We start from the raw sequence: 20,547 nt of genomic DNA on the forward strand, positions 1-20,547 counted from the left end.
CCTGCATGGGATCCTAAAAGCCAATCCTATCCCATAAAACAGAGAACTGAAAAAACTGTATGGACCTCAAACTACAAAAAAAGTCCTTGGAAATTGAACAAAAAATTAGGGGAGGGGCATGAGGACTGGGAGGGATACCAAAATGCAACCCATAAGCCACACTATGGTCATCCCTCATGTAGAACAGCATAACTGGGTTTCTGTAAGGCAGTGGTTCTCAACCTGTGAGTCCCCAGGTGTTTTGGCATACAACTCCCAGAAACCCCAGCCAGTTTACCAGCTGTTAGGATTTCTGGGAGTTGAAGGCCAAAACATCTGGGGACCTACAGGTTGAGAACCACTGCTGTAAGGTTTGTGACTCCTGTCCCCACAAGCTTTCACAAGACACATTTAGTTAAAGATGCTTACAAATGAGGGTGGAAGTATTCAGTGTGTGTTTTCAGTCAAAGCACCAGCTCATCAAGACTATTTATTAGGCGGCAAAATCATCACAGGCTCATGGACTAGGAAAACAGTTCACAATTTATTGTGATAAATGCACACAATTTAAGAGCCACTGTAAAAGCACAGTAAAATGTCAAGAAGGGTGGAGTGTTCACACAACTCACCCTGTCCCACAGGAGCACTGAATAAGACAGCTGGAATAAACAGATACTGCAATATTCCTATAGGGTGTATGCTTCTGAAATCAAACCAAACTCACTCTTAAAAATAAAAATAAAGGAAGGATCACAGAGATCAGATTTGGATGAATTGCTCCTATACATGTCCTGTGACTGAAATATTTTGTAGACAGAATCATAAAGAGAGGCACTAAGATAAAATATGGTTTATGGTGGACTCTTGCAACTCTCGGGATTAGTAATGGCACAAAGTACCTTCTTGAAACAATCCTTTTGCCTCACTTGTATGGGATCTGAAAGAAGAAATGTTTATTCCACTCATACAAGCTCCGAGTTGTGTTGTTATCCTTTCCTAGCTCTTTTCTACACTGCTTAGAAAATGTTTCTTTGGATCATTAGAGCTTGAAGCTTGTACTATCAAAAGGTAGCTTTTCCTAGCATTATTCCCTGGCACATTCTGGACAGGAGTCCATATCCCATCTAGAATGTTCCATCAAATGAATTTCCCATCCAGGCAAAATCAAAACTAATGAGGGAAGAGGCAAAAATGGCCTTCTGAACCGCCAGAAAATAACCTTGCCAAACAATCGGGGGTGAATACCTCCCCTTAACAGCAAAGGCACACATGAATCATAGTAAAACTGGGTGATGTACCATTGTAAGGAAAGATAAAACCAGTTCTACATGGATGTTGCGTCAAATCAGCTACAAAAGAAACCAAGCTAGTGTCTTTGTAGGCTCAATGAAGCAAGGGAATTCAGGCTGCAGGAGTTCTGCCCACCCTGTGCCACTAGAGGTCAGCAAAGAAACAGGTTACAATTAACAGGAGCAATGTTACTTTAATGAAGGTGAAATCTATGCAAAGGCAGCACTCCACTATCCCATCATGTTCTGCAACTCAGCCACAGTCAGAGGAACAAGCCCAGGAGATGATTCTTTTGCCCATCCCCTCTGTCCCATTTGCTGACATTGTCCACAAGCATCCATTCTATAAATTAGATAAACTCAATGCCCTCATACTTGACAGAACCGATGCGGGTTTCTGGCAACAGGCAACGTCCATCCAGCATGAAGGCAGTGATGTATGTTGCCACATGTCCAGCATCCTCCTCAGACTTCAGTGCCACAATTATCTGGTCATCGGTGTCGGGGACAAACTTGAAAGAGGAGAAGCCATGGGTGGGAATGACGTCCCCAATATGGCTCACAGTGATATCGGCAAAGTCTGGAGTGGAGCTAAGGAGGAGGTTGGTGCCACGACGCTCATCCTCCTGCTCGTTGTAGCGCCCATGACTGGCTCGGCGTGGCAGGAAGAACCAGCGTTGGAGTCTCTCGCTCCAGGAGGCAGATTCATGGATCAGGTAACCTAGAAGGGGAATGACACAAAAAGGGCTATCAGCAGGCACAACACCAGAGACAAACAGCCAGTCTTCAATATCCAAGCATTCTGCATCCATGGATTTAACCACCCAAGGCTTGAAAATATATATTTTAAAAACACAAAATTCCAAAAACCAAATCCCGATATTGCTATTTTACTACAGCATTGTATACCATGGGACATGAGTATTCATGGATTTGTATATATAGGGAATCTTGGAACCAAACCCAAGGGGATATCAAGGGCCCACTGTACAAAAGACACAGCCAGTCAGACTCCCAGGGGACGAAATGGGCAAAAATCAGAGCATAATCACTAAATGGAGGCATCCAAATCTTGGAAAGGACAGACTGTTAAAGGCATTTGCTTTGACAAATCAGTGTATGCAAGCAAAAAGAGGAGACCTCTCTTTAAAGGCAACATATTCAATCTCCTCAATTTCTTCATACTGCCTGCGGTTTTGTCCCCAATCCCTCTGGTCCCTAAAAATAAAGCCTCACTTTATTTGAAAACTCTGGTTTGGAGGCAGGAAGACACAAAATACACAGCTGCAAGCATGTTCATTCTGCCCCAGTTCTTCAGCCTAAGAATATGCCCAATGCTCACCTGGGGGTTTGATCCCAGCAGCTGTCCGGAGCGCATTGTAATTGGTCACCCAGTTCTCATGAGCCACGTTGCCTCTATAGCCAATGACTTTCACCCATTCAGGGTTCTCGTTCAGCACCTCCCCTGTGGTCGTTGTCCATTCCTTGCCCAAGCCTCCCACATATAGATGCTCATCCTTCACTGCCAGCCACTCCGCTTTAAACCCTAAAGAAAGCAAAAGCATAAGATATAATATCATGGTTCCAGTCTATGAAATACATCATGACTTGACAAATGTAAGATAGCTGTTTTGTTATGAAGAAAACTGAATGGAGAATTCATTTTCTAGGACTTTATTCTAAAGATGGCCAAACTGCCCTCCAGCAGAATACTTGAAGGACTAATTCTTCACTCCGCCAGTATTCTTCATGCAAGGCTTTGTAAAGCATTTGAAAATTGATTGCAATAAACTGCAGGACCCTTTCAGTGATGGCACCATAGTTACGGATGTCCCATGCCAAATATGTCTGGATGGCTCTCACGCTTTTGAAGAAAGTGGAGTCTTTGTGACCTGATCAACTTTAAATTCTGCCCCATGGTTTTCTCCTCCTGGTAGGATTTTCTAATATTTTTTCTGCCTCATTCTAATGCTTGTTCCCTGTGGATGTTTTTACTAATTTTATGTTCTCAGATTTTGCTGTTGTTCATTTCACTGTATTTTTGGCTTACTTAATTTGGACATCAACTTGGAGGTTTTTAAGGCCAAGAGGCAGGACGAAGTAATTCTAAGTACGTATATTTACTTTACTCTGCAAATAATGATAACAGATTCTTTAGCTGAGTATTAGTAAGGAAGGCAAGGTATTGACTCTAGAAGCTAGTTTAATCTCAGCTGACAAATACACAATGGTTCTCAATCTTAGCGCCACCAGAAACACTAGACCTTTACTTCCCAAAGCTTCAGCCAGAATGACCATTGATTAAAGGTCTTCAGAGTTGAAGTAGAAAATATCTGAAGGACTAAAGGTTGAAAACCCTACTGTAAGAGAAATGGAGGGCAGGTCTATCTGGGACAAAAGATGCAGTAATTCCGAGAATGTCCCTGATGTTGGGGTCGCCTTGGCTACATTTGGGGTCTCAGAGGTCAGCTTGTTCGGAATGTGTGTAAGGGAATTCACTGATACAAAAGAATGAACTTACCCTTGCCAATGGTACCATCTCCATCAGACAAGATCACCCAAGGTACAACATTGGTGCCATCAATGTGGTAGACCACACCAGTGCGATCGTCCACAGCATAGAGCTTGCCATTGAAGACTATCAATTCAGAAAGCTCCATGCCACGTCCCTTCTCAGCCAAGTGAGATTCCAGCTTATCGTCCTGGGTATCCCACTCAACAGAGACATGGTCACCACTGGATGACAGTGTCAGGTAGCCTTTCTTCAAGTAGCTGAACCAAGTATGCTCATTGGGACCCTTGGAGTTCGTGTCAAGGTCAGCAATGAGTCCAATACGATAGCGCACACCTTCTGGGATCCGTTGGGGTGGTGAAAGTGGGTAGGTGTCATTGTACCGTTCATTGGATAGCACACTGAGCTTCCAGTTGTGAGCATTGGGAAGAACTGGTCTGCTTGCCGAGGGTGAACGCTGGAAGCAGAGAAGTAACAGTACAAGGACCAGGGCCAGAGTGGTTGCCAGAATGGCCTTCCAACGCAAGCGGAAGCGGGGATCGGCTGCTTTGGTCATGGACGCTAGGACTGGGAGATTGCCGACACTAATCCGCAAGGGATTCAGAGACTCATCCCATTGCAAGCGTGGGCGGGCTGGGACGGGCATGAGCCTGAGATGCCCGGGAACCTGGAAGGAAATAACACAGTCAGCTGGGAACATACAAGGAGCACAGACGGTCGATGCACATATGGTGGGGGGAATAGGAATGGGCATAAAGTAAAGATTTATTTATTTATTTATTTATTGCAATATTTATATGCCATCCTTCTCACCCAACAGGGAACTCAGGGCGGCTTACAATAAAACACATATATAAAACGTACAATACATTGTAAATCAATTAAAAAGTTATTAAATTACACCAGAAATTCATAAAAACACTTATAAAACACAGATGGGCATGTTCGAGTCCAAAAGACTGGGTCTGTCAATTGAGCTCCAACGTACATAATAGTAATTAGTGCTGCTAATTGTTATTCGAAAGCCTGGTCCCACAATCAAGTTTTGACTCTCCTACGGAAAGATAGGAGGGAGGGAGCCTGCCTGACTTCACTGGGGAGGGCGTTCCATAGGCGGGGAGCCACTATTGAAAAGGCCCCATCTCTCGTCCCCGCCAGCCGCACTTGTGAGGCTGATGAGACCATGAGCAGGGCCTCACCTGACAATCTTGAATTTCGAGGTGGGTCGTAGCGGGGCACACGCTCGGACAGATAAGCTCGGCCGGAACCATTTAGAGCTTTATAGGCTAAAGCCAGCACCTTGAATTGTACTCAGTAGCTGATCGGCAGCCAGTGGAACTGGCGTAACAGAGGAGTGGTACACTCCCTGTACGCCGCTCCAGTTATTAACCTGGCAGCCTCCCGTTGGACTAATTGAAACTTCCGAACAGTCTTCAAAGGCAGCCCCATGTAGAGTGCGTTGCAGTAGTCTAAACGGGATGTAACAAGAGCGTGGACCACCGTGGCCAAGTCCGTCTTCCCAAGGTACGGTTGCAGCTAGAGCACAAGGTTAGGGGATGCAGTAAGTCTAAACCTGATCAGGTGGTGGTCAGTCCATGGCAATGGAGCGATGGTGAGCTCCTCCACACCGCCACCTTTCTCCCATCCCTGACAGAAGACCAAGTCCAGTGTGTGTCCCGCACTGTGGGTGGGGCCTGTTACTAATTGGGACAGCCCCATGGTTGCCATGGCGGCCATGAAGTCCTGAGCCGCACCTGAGAGGTTGGTCTCTGCATGGACATTGAAGTCCCCCAGCACTATGAGCCGCCGGGACTCCAGCGCCAGGCCCGAGACCACCTCAGCTAGCTCAGGCAAGGAGACTGTAGTGCAGCGGGGTGGTTGGTACATTAACAGAATCCCTAATCTGTCCCGGTCTCCCACCCTCAAGTGGACACACTCAAACAAGGTCGACTGCAGGACGGGGCACCTGGTCAGGGGGATGGAATCCTTATAGACCACCGTGACCCAGCCTCCCCTCCCTCCAGGTCTTGGCTGGTGCTGTACGGAGTAACCTGGCGGGCAGAGCTGGGTGAGATTAACTCCTCCCATCTCGTCCAGCCAGGTCTCTGTAATACATGCCAGGTCTGCATTTTCATCCAAGATGAGGTCTTGGATGAAAGATGTCTTCCCGTTCACAGACCTGGCATGTCTATGATACCTTCCATGCCTAATGGGAGAAGTAAATGTGAAGACATAAAAACTGGCAAGTGTTGCAGCAGTGCAAAAAGCCAGGAAAATGGGTTAGGAATGCTACAGTAGAAAGGCAAAGAAAGTAAGCAATCAGTGGGCTTCTTAAACAAAATGTGACCAACATTTCTGCTGAAATTGTGGGGAAGTACAGAAAAGAAATGGCTACATTCAGAGAAGTTTACATTGAGGTAGATGTTATGTAGATTTCTAGTTGCTGCTAGACTGCACATTCCAGCAGCATTAGCCAGTATGGCCAATGGTGAGGTATCTTGGAAGGAGGAGAAGGAAACGTGTTCCTTTTCTTTCATTATTGCAAATGCATCATCTGGCCGAAAGACAAAAAAGGAGCATTTTGCAATAATGAAAGAAAAGGAACACGTTTCCTTCTCCTCCTTCCACCCTTCCCTCAAAACCTCAGTGTATGTACACGTATCTCCCTCCATGTTACTATCAAAAGATTTCTATCAGATAGTTTAGAGAAGCAGGGACTGGCTCCAAGGACTCCTCCACATTTTGCACTTGAACCCTACTCTTTCCAATTGAAGTTTAGTATTCTTGTCATGTTGTCTATTAATACTAAACCACTCCCGTTATAGTTAGAAGGCAACAACATCTAAAAAAACTAGCTACTAGATCATAACCAATACAGAGAGCAAACTCTTAATTCATTGAGTTTGTTCCCAACAGTTAAACTAACACCAATTAATCAAGCAGCTTTACTTATTAAACAACTGAACAAAGTAAAACTGTAGTCCAAACAAAAAGGCACATGAATCCAGAAGTTAGTTACAGAGCATGAAAGTTAGTTAGAGCTACACATCCTTTCATTCCCTAGGAACATCACCTGCAGTGCATCCTTACTCCTTTTTCCTTATCAGCTACTGTGTATCTTCAAGTCGTTGCCGACTTATGGTGACACGAAGGCGAACCTATCACAAATTTTCCAATATAGTTAATGTTCTTTACCATGAACTGCTTAACTTCTGACTCTGAGGATTCAGAAGTCATCTTGCCCACCAACAAAGGTTTTCCCTCCCCAGAAGATATCCTTTTGAATACAAAATACCAAGACCCCTGCCCTTCAGACCTGTTCGACTGCTCCCAATTCATAGCTTACTGGCAGTATGGTGGAACAGCCACACCTATAAGAAGGTGACAGAACTCCGAACCCGGATGCAGGAAGCACAGTCAGGAAATGTCAACAGGTCAAAGATGGTGGAGTTGCCATACCAGTTCTTTTAAAAGATAAAGCAGGCCTTCTGTCCCATTCTGATAAAAAAGTGGAAGTGGTCTAACGTGTTTCAGGTGTTACCAAATCCAGCATTCCTGTAATTCACATAGTGATGTCACATGTTTCAATAAGCCATACATATCAAATTGCATGTAAACTCTGCCCTAGACTTACCATCACAGCACCCAAATGCAAAGGATGCTTACTGGAAAATATATCGAATGTCCCCATATGATCTTATATTGCAAGTGCAAAGCATCCCTTTTTATCAACTGTTTCACAATCTCTGTGCCCCTTCTCCTATTTTTCTCTCTCTAAAGTAAAGGTGCTAGGCAGGGCAATATCCAAAGAGGATCTAAAATCACGATAAGTTTTGTTGCAAAGACATCCAGGAAAGCCTTCACGCTGCTAGACCCTTTTGCCTGTAGGAGCTATTCTTGTTTTCTGGAGCAGGGGGCATTAACAAGTCAGACATCATAGACAACAAAACTGATGGAACAGTTGAAGGGATGGACCTATCTCAGCCTTCCTCAATATTGTGCTCTCTTGATGCCTTGGCCCAGGTAGACCAGCTGACCCTCCACTCCCCCCCAAAACGCTGCTTGCTTTCTCTAGTAGTTCAGTTGATAAATTGGCCTATAAAGGGGGAAATGGTTTCATTGGGAACAGGGTATCATTCTCAATCTCCAGTGATCCTGCTCAGAAACTAAGGGTGCATTTACACTCTAGAATTAATGCAGTTTGACACCAAGATTGATAAAATATCACAACTAGCTTATAACACCCAAAAGGCTAAGGAAAAGGAGAACCCCTTTTCTATACAGAGCTGAGATATATAAGTTTAAGAGGTGACATGATAACCATGTTTAAATAATTGAAAGGATGGAATATTGAAGATGGAGCAAGCCTGTTTTCTGGTGGTCCAGAGACTATGCATGTATCTACACTGCAGAATTGCTGCTGTTTGATACTTCAGTTGTTATGGAATCCCAGGAACTATAGTTTTTTTATAAGGTTCTCAGCCTTCTCTGCCTAAGAGCACTGATGCCACATCAAACTGCAACTCCCAGGATTCCATGGCATGGAGTCATGGCAGTTCTAGTGGTGCCAAACTGCATTCACGCTACAGTGTAGATATTGATGTTCAGCTTTTAACTGTATTGTGTCACAATTGCTGTTATTTGCCTTGAGCCCTTATATCAGGAGAAAGGTGGGATAAAGGATGTCCTAAGGAAAGGGGATCAGGCTTGTTTTCTCCTGCTTTGGAGACTAGGCCTTGGAGCAATGAAGTAGCAACTCGGAGCAGTGGGTTCAAATTACAGGAAAGGAGATTCCACCTGAACATGAGGAAGAACTTCCTGACTGTAAGAGCTATTCAGCAGTGGAACTCTCTGCCTCGGAGTATAGTGGAAACTCCTTACTTGGAGGCCTTTAAAAAGAGGCTGGATGGCCATCTGTAAGGGGTGCTTTTATTGTGTTTTTCCTGCATTGCATGGGGTTGGACTGGATGGTCCATGTGGTCTCTTCCAATTTTATGATTCTTTACATGCATACATACAAAAAAGGAATATTAGTCACTCCATACAACATGTGTCAAAGAGGAGAGATTAACCACAATGCAAAAATGTATTGTGCACATAACCAAATGTTGTGGGTCTTTACATTCAAAGATGCAGAATGGGAGATACCTGGCTCAATAGCAGTACATGAAAAAGATATTGGAGTCCTCGTGGACAAGTTAAACATGACTCAACAATGTGATGTGGAAGATAAGAAAGCCAATGGGATTTTGGCCTGCATAAATAGAACTCTAGAGTCTAGAACCAGGGAAGTCATGCTACCCCTCTATTCTGCCTTGGCCAGACCACACCTGGAATACTGCGTCCAATTCTGGGCACCGCAGTTGAAGGGAGATGTTGACAAACTGGAATGTGTCCAGAGGAGGGTGACTAAAATGATCAAGGGTCTGGAGAACAAGCCCTATGAGGAGCAGCTTAAAGAGCTGGGCATGTCTAGCCTTCAGAAGAGAAGGCTGAGAAAAGACATGATGGCCATGTATAATTATGTGAAGGGAAGTCATAAGGAGGAGAGAGCAGGCTAGTTTCCTGCTACCCTGGAGACTAGGACACGGAACAAGGGCTTCAAACTACAGAAAAGGAGATTCCACCTGAACATTAGGAAGAACTTCCTGATTGTGAGAGCTGTTCAGCAGCGGAACTCTGTGCCTCGGAGTGTATGGAAGCTCCTTCCTTGGAGGCTTTTAAACAGAGGCTGGATGGCCATCTGTCAGGGGGTGCATTGATTTGTGTTTTTCCTGCATGGCAGGGGGTTGGACTGGATGGCCCACAAGGTCGCTTCCAATTCTATGAGTCTATACATACATACATATATATATATACACACATACACACACACACACACACACACACAAGCTGTGCCCGGCTACGTATTGCTGTAGCTTATGGGAATGCTTTGTCAGTCAGATGGAATAGCAGTGAATAGCTTTGCACCTCAAAGCCTGGCCGTTTTCTTCTTATGGGAATCCTTGTTTGATGAGCTGGAATACAATGGAGTAGGTAAGCTGCTTGGAAGGCTGGGTACTTGCATTCTAGGGGAATGGTTTTTTGGGCTGCTAGAATTATAATGAATAGCCTCACTACTTCAAAGCCTGGCTTCTTGCTACCTAGGGGAAACTTTGGTTGATCAGCTTCAATAGTACAGAATAGTATCGCTGCTTGAAAGCCTGGCTGCCTTCTACCAAGGTTAATCCTTTGTTGGTCTGGTTGAATTGCACTGAATAGCCTTGCAGCTTCAGTGCCTGGCTGTGTTATACCTAGGGGAATCCTTGCTTGGCGGGCTGGAGAAGCACCCTCAATCAAAGAGCCGCTTTGAAGCCTGGCTCCTTGCTTTGTAGGGGAATCACTGTTTGGCCAGCTTGAATTGCACTGAATAGTCTTGGAGCTTAAAAGCCCGGCCACTTTCTACATAGGGCATCCTTGCTAGGCCAGGTTGAATGGGACGGAGTAGCCTTGTGGCTTCAAAGCCTGGCCGCTTTCTACCTATGGGAAATCTTGGTTGGCCAGGATGAACAGAACTGAATAGCCTTGCTGCTTGCAAGTATGAATGCTGCAATTAGTCACCTTGATTAGCATTTAATGGCCTTGCAGCCTCAAAGCCTGTCTGCTTCTTCCCTGGGGGAATCTTTTGTTGGGAGGTGTTAGCTGGCCCTGATTGTTTCCTTTCTGGATTTTCCAATTTCCCTGTTTTCAGAGTGCTGCTCTTAATTTACTGTCCTGATGTTAGAGATTATATTGTTCTGTATTATTATGCCACAGTAATTATTATATATTATATTTATAATCTTATATTATCTGCTGAGAACTGGATTATATAAGGCCCCTTCTACACAGCTGTATAAAATCCACACTGAACTGGATTATATGGCAGGGTGGACTCAAGAGAGCCCAGTTTAAAGCAGATACTGTGTATTATGTGCCTTGCCATTTTGGGTTATATAGCTGTGTGGAAGGGCCTTGAATCTACACTGCCATATAATCCAGTTCAAATCAGATAATCTGTATTTTATAGGCAGTGTGGAAGAGGCCTTAGTGCACTCTGTCTCCTGGGCGCCATTTTGGCTGAGGGAGTTGCTAGGCCACAAAGGGAGCGAGGCCTAAAGGCAGCGAGGGGGGGGGGGTGGGGGGGGGGGTGGGGCTAAAGGCAGCAGGGCTTACCTTTCTGACTGGCAGTTGGGAGGAGAAAGGCTCTTCCTCATCCTGGGTAATTTGGACTATTTTTCTAGGTTTTTTTTTGTTTGAAAGACATAGCTTGGATGACTATGTCTTTTGTGGCCAAATTTGGTGTGTTTGGTTTCAGTGGTTTTGTTGTTTACTCCATAGTAAAACCACACATTACATTACATATATATATATAGATATATGTCATTCCATTCAACATGTATCAAAGAGGAGAGATTAACTACAATGCAGAAATATATTGTGCACATAACCAAATGTTGTGGGTCTTTACATTCAACTTATACACCATGCTTGGCAAAATAGAACAAAATAATACAAAATGACCAAAAAGAGCGATGACTTCATCGGTCAACTAAAATGCACAAAAATATGTTGCGCAAACTTTGAAACTTCACTGGCTTCTTCATCAGGCAAAGATGATAAAAATCACAGAACCCTGTGATTCTAACCCAGGCATGAACAAACTTCAGCCCTCCGGGTGTTGTGGATTTCGACTCCCACAATTCCGAGCAGCCTACCAGCTATTAGGAATTGTGGGAGTTGGGAGTCCAAAACACCCGGAGGGCCGAAGTTTGCCCACGCCTGTCCTAAACATAATGAAAATACAAGCATAAACTTCAAGCCCAGTGGTGCAGAAGCACCAGCCTCAATGGAAGGCAATGGAGGAGGACTGAAATCAGTGGCCACTGGCCAGGTCTCAATGAATGAGGGGGCAACTGAGAAAGGGACAGATCTGCAACCCTCCCCGGCCAGGGTGGTCCTTAGCGATGCTACTGGGGATGGCGGGAGACCCACTCCAACCCATCGGGAGAGGACCAAGTCAGTCGAGGCCATGGAGAGGAACTGGAAGCAGAAGCCACAGTCTGGCCTTTTTCTGAGGAGAGGCGAGGGAGATGCGCTGGGAAAAGGCGCCACTCCTGCCTCTTGCCACTCCGGCCAAACAGGCATCAAAGAGGCCTATTCCCCCCTCCCCCGCCCTTCCTTCCTCCTCTTCTCCCCCGACATCCATCCACTCACCGCTGAGGCTCCTCCCCGCGCCGGGAACAACCGGAGGGGGAGGCCTTCCGCACCACGCCCGCCTGCCTGCCGCCCTACACGCCCAAGGAACTACGCGTACCAGCATGCTCCGCGGCTGAGAGGCTGACGACGACGACGCATCCCGATAGCCCCCGCGGCTTCAAAGGCTGCTCGGCCACCTCACACTGGGTGCGGGGAGGGGAAAAACTACATCTCCCACAATTCCTTGCGGGCGAATCTAAGGCTGGCGTCCACCATAAGAGGGATGTTCCCTGTTTTCGCTCACAATGGCGGACCCGTGGCTAGTTACTCATTTTAAAGTGGTCCTCCTCAAAGGCAGCGGATTTTATCAGCATCATCGTCGAGTTGGAAAAGACCCCAAGAGCCACTCAGTCCAATCCCATTGTTCCATGCAGGAAAAGAACAATCAAAGCCCTCTCAACAGATGGCCATCCAGCCTCTGCTTTTTTTTCTCCGTGTCAGGAGCAACCGGAGTTGCTTCTGGAGTGAGAGAATTGGCCCTCTGCAAGGACGTTACCCAAGGGACGCCCGGATGTTTTGATGTTTTACCATCCTTGTGGGAGGCTTCTCTCATGTCCCCGCATGGAGCTGGAGCTGATAGAGGGCGCTCATCAGCGCTCTCCCCGGGTGGGATTCGAACCTGGCAGCTTTCAGATCAGCAACCCAACCTTCAAGTCACGAGGCTTTTATCCCCTAGGCCACCAGAGCCACTCAATCCAACCCCATTGTTCCATGCAGGAAAAGAACAATCAAAGCCCTCTCAACAGATGGCCATCCAGCCTCTGCTAAAAAACCTCCAGAAAAGGAGACCTGACCACACCCCTGAGGCACCAGCATAATAACTGTGTTGTTATTGTGTTGTCGAAGGCTTTCATGGCCGTAATCACTGGGTTGCTGTGAATTTTTCGGGCTGTATGACCATGTTCCAGAAGCATTCTCTCCTGACATGTCGCCCATATCTATAGCAGGCATCCTCAGATGTTGTGAGGTCTGTTGGAAACTAGGCAAGTGGGTTTATATTGTGGAAAGTCCAAGGTGGGAGGAAGAAATCTTGTCTGAGCAAAGTGTGAACGTTGCAATTGGCCACCTCAAACTCCCACACTTTCCTCAAGCAGACATTAGTTCTTTCTACCATCCTGAACATTCTAGATATATAAACCCCACTGGCCTAGTTTCCAAAACCTCACAACCTCTGAGGATGTCTGCCATAGATGTGAGCAAAACGTCAGGAGAGCATGCTTCTGGAACATGGCTAGAAAACTAACAGCAACCCATTATTATTGTTGTTATTATTTACCTTTATGGTACTGTGTTGTCGAAGGCTTTCATGACCGGGATCACAAGGTTGTTGTGTGTTTTCCGGGCTGTATGGCCATGTTCCATAAGTATTCTCTCCTGATGTTTCGCCCACATCTATGACAGGCATCCTCAGAGGTTGTGAGGTATGGAGAAACTAAGCAAGGAAGGTTTATATATCTGTGGAAAGTCCAGGGAGAGAGAAGAACTCTTGTCAGTTGGCGGCCAGTGTGAATGTTGTAGTTAATCACCTAATTAGCATTGAATAGCTTCATCTCCTGGCTTCTTCCTGCCTGGGGGAATTCTTTGTACAGAGTTGTTAGCTGCCCCTGGTTGATTCATGTCTGGAACTCCTCTGATTTCAGAGTGTTGCTTCTTATTTACTGTTCTGATTTTTGAGTTTTTTAATACTGGCAGCCAGATTTTGTTCATTTTCATAGTTTCCTCCTTTCTGTTGAAGTTGTCTACATGCTTGTGGATTTCAGTGGCTTCTCTGTGTAGTCTGACATGATAGTTGTCACAGTGGTCGAGCATTTCTGTGTTCTCAAATAATATACTGTGTCCAGGTTTGTTCATCAAATGCCCTGCTATGGCTGATTTCTCTGGTTGAGTTAGTCTGCAGTGCCTTTCATGTTCTTTGACTCTTGTTTGGGTAATGCTGCGTTTGGTGGTCCCTATGTAGCCTTGTCCACAGCTGCATGGTATCCGGTAGACTCCTGCAGAGGTGAGAGGATCCCTCTTGTCCTTCGCTGACCGTAGCATTTGTTGGATTTTCTTTGTGGGTCTGTAGATAGTTTGTAGGTTGTGTTTCTTCATCAGTTTGCCTATGCGGTCAGTGGTTCCCTTGATATATGGTAAGAACACCTTTCCTCTGGGTGGATCTTTGTCTTTACTCACATGGCTTGTTCTTGGCCTTGCAGCTCTTCTGATGTCCATGGTGGAGTATCCATTGGCCTGTAGAGCCCAGTTTAGGTGGTTTAGTTCACCTTGGAGGAGGTGAGATTCGCAGATTCTTTGTGCATGATCTGTCAGGGCTTTGATTGTGCTTCTTTTTTGACTTGGGTGATGGTTGGAGTTTTTATGAAGGTATCTATCCGTGTGTGTAGGTTTTCTGTAAACTGTGTGGCCCAATTGTTGATTGGGTTTGCGGATGACTAGAACATCTAGAAATGGCAGCTTTCCTTCCTTTTCTTTTTCCATGGTGAATTGGATGTTTGGGTGGATGTCGTTGAGGTGGTCCAGGAACTTGCTGAATTCTTCTTCCCCATGGCTCCAAATGGTGAAGGTTTCATCAACATATCTGAACCAAATAGTTGGCTTTTTTGGTGCTGTTTCTAGGGCTTGTTTTTCAAAGTGTTCCATATAGAAATTTGCTACTACTGGGCTGAGAGGACTCCCCATGGCCACTCCATCTTTCTGTTCATAGAATTAATTGTCCCACTGAAAGTAGCTTGTGGTGAGGCAATGGTGAAACAGGGTTGTGATGTCTTCAGGGAAGTTTTGTTTAATTAGTGTGATGGTGTCGGCTACCGGGACCTTAGTAAATAGGGACACCACATCGAAGCTGATCAGAATGTCCTTGGTGCTTAGCGTAAGGTTGCTGATTTTTTTTATGAAGTGTGTTGAGTCCTTGATGTAGTGCGTGGTGAGCCCAATATGGGTTTATAGCTGTGTAGCAAGAAATTTTGCTAGGTTGTATGTCGGGGATCCAATGGCACTCACAATGGGTCTGAGTGGGGATGGAGTCCTTGTGGATTCTCTCATCTGACAAGGGGAATGCCACAGTAATCATGGAAACAGAACAGTACAAAGAAAAAATCAGACAACTTCTGGATCCCACAATATACAAAAAACTAAAACAAGACCCAACTAACAAAATCACCAGAAAAACTAACACTCTGATCAAGAACTCCTCCATTAACCTCGACTTACGCCAACAACTGTCCAAATCGGAAGCCCTCCCACCTAGGCTTTATGGACTCCCAAAAATCCACTTGATGAATGAACCAACCTGGACACAGCATACTTTATTTCTAGACCACCCTCTCTCCCCAGAAGGACTCAGGGCATTTAACTTACATATAAACGGCAAACATTCAATGCCACGACGACTTCCCTTAATATCAAAAGTATTAAATGATAACATACTCATTATATTAAAAATTCCAAATGAGAAAAAGCAATAAATTTAAACCTGACAATCAGTAAACATGACACTCAGTCAGACACTCAGAAAGGAGGAAACAATGAAAAGACAAAATCTGGCTACCAGTATTTTTTTTAAAAAACCTCTAAAATAAGGACAGTAAATAAAGAACATCACTCAAAACAGGGCAATACTGGACAAGAAACAATCAGGGCCAGTCAATCACCTCCCAAAAAAGAGTTCTCCCAGGCAAGAAGCAGCCAGACTTTGAAGCTACAAAGCTATTCAGTGCCAATTAAGATGGTGAATTGAAACATTCACACTTGCCTCCAACAGACAAGAGTTCCTTCTTCCACCCTGGACATTATTCCATAGATATATAACCCCCACTTGCCTAGTTTCCAACAACTCACAACCTCTGAGGATGCCTGCCATAGATGTGGGTGAAACGTCAGGAGAAAATGTTTCTGGTACATGGCCATATAGCCCAGAAAACTCATAGCAACCCAGTTCCTTATTAATTTCTTACCCCCCTCTACCAATATATCAGGGTTGGGAACAAGAAAACATTAAAATACAACATATACAATCAGTTAAAAACACACAATCTAGTGAAAACAATAGTTTAAAATTTTATATACAACTAATAGATATTGAAACAAGCAGCACATTATGTAATACTCCTAATGTTAAAAGCTATCATTTAAATATTTATGTGAGCTGCCGCAGCTATTCTCCTGCCTCAGGCCATGGTATCTCTCACCAATAAGACATTAAAATACAACATATGCCATAATTTAAAAAACACATAACCTAGTTGAAGCACTAGTTCAAAAGTTCATATACAATCAATAGATGTTTATAAAAGTACAGGCAATCCCTGAGTTACAAACATCCAACGTACAAACGACTCACAGTTAAGAATGGGGGTGAGACTACAGGAAGTGAGAGAAATCAACCCCTTGGAAGGGAAATCCACTCGTGTAAGAGTTATCATGGGGGAAAGCTGTCTCCACTGAAGCTTTTTTGCCAATCCTTGTTTCCACAACAAGCCAAGTTTTTCAAAATCCAATTATCACAGTGACACAAAAGTGAGATGAAATCTTCTGAAAAGGGGCACAGACAGTAAAACAAACACCACAGGGGTGTTAACCTTTCCCTATGCTACCCAAATATAGTTTTAAGTCAGACTTTAGAAATCAAACAACACAGGGGTATTGACCCTTCCCCGTGCTATTCCAAAGCTAGCTAGGACTTACATACAAAGTCAACTTAAGAGCAAACCTACAAAACCAATCTTTATTCATAACTTGGGGACTGCCTGTATCGCATAATTTGACATTCAAAAGCCACAGTTTAAAATGGCAGGTGAGCTGCTTCATACTGTGGGATCGCTCAGGTCTCTGCTGAGAGTACAATTTGCTAGGAATTTGTAGGACTTACAGTGGAATTCTATAGTCAACTTCAGGCAAAGTCACACTGAAAGACCTAGAGCAGCGTTTCTCAACCTGGGGGCCACGAGGGGGTTTCAGAGGGGTTGCCAAAGACCAGTATTTTCTGTTGGTCATGGGGGTTCTGTGTGGGAATTTTGGCCCAATTTGATCGTTGGTGAGGTTCAAGGGGCCCTTTGATTATAGGTGAACTATAAATCCCAGCAACAACTTCCAAATGTCAAGGTCTATTTCCCCCAAACTCTACCAGTGTTCAAATTTTGCATATTAATTTTGCAAACCTGCATATTTGTGCCAAGTTTGGTCCAGATCCATCATTGTTTGAGTCCACAGTGCTCTCTGGATGTAGGTGAATTACAACTCCCAAACTCAAGGTCAATGGCCACCAAACCCTTCCTGTATTTCCTGTTGGTCATGGGAGTTCTGTATGCCAAGTTCGGTTCAATTATGCCGTTGGTGGAGTTCTGAATGCACTTTGATTGTAGGTGAACTATAAATCCCAGCAACTACAACTCCCAGATGTCAAGGTCTATTTTCTCCCAAACTCTACCAGTATTCAGATTTGGGCGTATCAGATATTTGTGCCAAATTTGGTCCAGTAAATGAAAATACATCCTGCATATCAGATATTTATATTACTATTCACATCACTAGCAAAATGACAGTTATGAAGTAGCAACTAAAATAATTTTATGGTTGAGGTTCACCACAACATGAGGAACAGTATTAAGGCATCGTGGCATTAGGAAAGTTGGGAACCACTGACCTAGAGATTTCCAAAAAGGTATTTTATCAGGTTTAAAAAAGCATCTCAAGTTTAAAAAAGTGGTGGTCCTGTGCCTCTAACCCAGTGGTTACCAACCTTTATTTTATTTTATTTTATTTTATTTACAATACTTTTACCCCACCATTCTCACCCCGGAGGGGACTCAAGGCGGCTTCATAATGTGGTAATAATTCAATTCCTTTTGTGGAAGCTCAGGAGGGAGGGGGCTGATCTAATCTCCCTGGGGAGAGAGTTCCGTAGGCAAGGGGCCACCACCAAGAAGGCCCTGTCTCATCCCCGCCAATCGCATCTGTGAAGAGGGCGAGAATGAGAGCAGGGTTTCTCCCAACGATCTTAGACTCCAAGATGGCTCATACAAGGAGATACATTCGGACAGGTAAACTGGGCCAGAACCATTAAAGTCTTTATAGGCTAAAGCCAGCACTTTGAATTGTGCTCAGTAGCAAACAGTCAGCCAGTGGAGTTGGTGCAACAGGGGAGTTGTATGCTCCCCGTGCGCAGCTCCGGTGAGCTATCTGGCTGTGGCTCATTGGACCAGTTGCAGCTTCTGAACAGTCTTCAAAGGCAACCCCACATAGAGCGCATTGCAGTAATCTATTCGGGATGTAACCAGAGCGTGGACTACTATGGCCAAGTCAGACTTCTCAAGGTATGGGCACAACTGGCGCACAAATTTTAATTGTGCCAAAGCTCCCCTGGCCACCACCAAGACCTGAGGTTCCAGGCTCAGCAATGAGTCCAGGAAGATGCAAACCTGCAGTGTAACCCCTTCCAACGTAGGCTGTAACCTATGCCCTGTTCAGTCTTGCAACTGACCAGGAGGACCTCTGTCTTGTAGGATTCAATTTGGGCCTCCAGTTGGTTTGGACTTCAACTCCCAGAAATCCCAACCAACTTACCAGCTGTTTGGAACTGTGAGAGCTGAAGTTCAAAACACCTGGAGGCCCAAAGGTTGGGAACCACTGCGTAACCCCAGAGAATGTATAGGGCTGAATGTAATGTAACATGGGACAAATACATAGGAAAGACTGTTGACCCACCACATCAAGATAATTTGAGAAGCACTTGGTCTAGAACACTTAGTTGCTTGGCCCTATGATGGTGAGATTTGAAGTAATTCAGAGTGAAAGGACAACCCCAGGCAAAGAACTCATAGTCTAGGGGATTAGAGATTTTAAAAATATGTTGAAAGAACTATTCTAACCCCATACATTAAGAATGCAACTGTTTAAAAGAGGCTTTTATCTAAGTGAGTGTCCAGAACATTTGCAGTTGCGGAAGAAAGGATTTGGCAAAAATATTAGAATGTGAGTGGTGGATGTTTGAAAAGTTGGAATGAGAACCTTGCTTGAGCTGCAGTCAGATAACTGTCTTTTTTGTATAAGATAAAAATAGCACAGATTAGAAAGAAAACAAATAGGGCATTTTTCGGTTAACAAGCAAACTGCAAGAACAAAACCTTTGAAGTCAAATGTGCTTTGTGCGAATTCATTTTTAAAGCAGCAGTACATTTTTGATACAAACCAATTTAGCTCATTTTAATTTATTTTCTTACTTTTAAAAATCCTTTTAGGTTTCTTGACATTCAAATGCAAATCAATAAAGAAAGAGATAGTGGGAGAATGTTAAAAATATGTGCTTCAAGTTCACCTTTTGACTGATAGGAAGGTATTCAAATAAAAAAATAGGGTTCTTCCAGAATAAGGTGTAATTTTAGGACAGGTTACATTATGCCCCATGCAAAGGATCGTTACCTTGATTTGGTGCTGGGGCTTGCGCACCTCGATGATGCCATGAGCTAAACTGTGAAGGACCACCCAAGATGGGAAGGTCATGGCAGAGGGGTCAGACTAAATGCGATCTCTGGGGAAGGTAATGGCAACCCACCCCCATATTCTTGCCATGAAAACTACAGGGATCAGTACAACCAGAGAAATGTCGGTATACCATCGGAAGATAGGACTCCCAGGTTGGAAGATGGTCAAAATGCTACTGGGGAGGAGCAGAGGACTAGTCCAAGTAGCCCCAGATGTGATGATGCAGTTAGCTCAAAGCCGGAAGGAAGGCTAACGGCCGACGGTGCTGGAGGTGATGGACGAATCCGATGTTCTAGAGATCAACACACTATAGGAACCTGGAATGTAAGATCTATGAGCCAGGGCAAACTGGACGTGGTTATCTGTGAGATGTCAAGATTAAAGATAGACATTCTGGGAGTCAGTGAACTGAAATGGACTGGAATGGGCCACTTCATAAAAGATGACCACCAAATCTACTACTGCGGACAAGAGGAACACCGAAGAAATGGAGTAGCCTTCATAATTAATAATAAAGTTGCTAAAGCAGAGCTTGGATACAACCCAAAAATGACAGAATGATCTCAAATTGAGTTCAAGGCAAACCATTTAACATCACAGTGATCCAAATATATGCCCCAACCACAGCTGCTGAAGAAGCAGAATTAGATCAGTTCCAGTATTGTGCTATGCTAATAATATAATATTGTATGTAAATTTAAATTGTAAGCCGCTCTGAGTCCTCTTCAGGGTAAGAAGGGCGGGATATAAATGTATTAAATAAATAGATAATAAATATGAGGATCTGCAGCACCTACTGGATAATACACCAAAAAGAGACATTATTCTCATTACAGGAGATTGGAATGCTAAGGTGGGCAGTCAAATGACAATCGGGATCACAGGCAAGCATGGTCTGGGACAACAAAATGAAGCAGGACATAGGCTGATAGAATTTTGCCAGGAAAACTCACTGTGCATAACACACACTCTCTTCCAACAACCTAAAAGATGGCTTTATACATAGACTTCACC

General features: G+C 44.4%; 1 protein-coding gene across 1 annotated transcript; it reads right to left on the minus strand.

The window, feature by feature from the left end:
* Positions 1-504: 504 nt before the first annotated feature.
* On the minus strand, positions 505-12,172 carry cant1 (calcium activated nucleotidase 1). Its single transcript, XM_008104183.3, has 4 exons — positions 12,016-12,172; positions 3,790-4,447; positions 2,611-2,814; positions 505-1,989 (listed from the first exon to the last, which is right to left on the minus strand). Exons 2-4 carry the CDS (start codon positions 4,424-4,426, stop codon positions 1,619-1,621), a joined length of 1,212 nt encoding a protein of 403 aa, XP_008102390.1. The 5' UTR covers positions 4,427-4,447; positions 12,016-12,172; the 3' UTR covers positions 505-1,618.
* Between the last annotated feature and the right edge of the window lie 8,375 nt (positions 12,173-20,547).

Source organism: Anolis carolinensis, chromosome 2 (genome assembly GCF_035594765.1).
Source record: "Anolis carolinensis isolate JA03-04 chromosome 2, rAnoCar3.1.pri, whole genome shotgun sequence".
Taxonomy (NCBI): domain Eukaryota; kingdom Metazoa; phylum Chordata; class Lepidosauria; order Squamata; family Dactyloidae; genus Anolis; species Anolis carolinensis.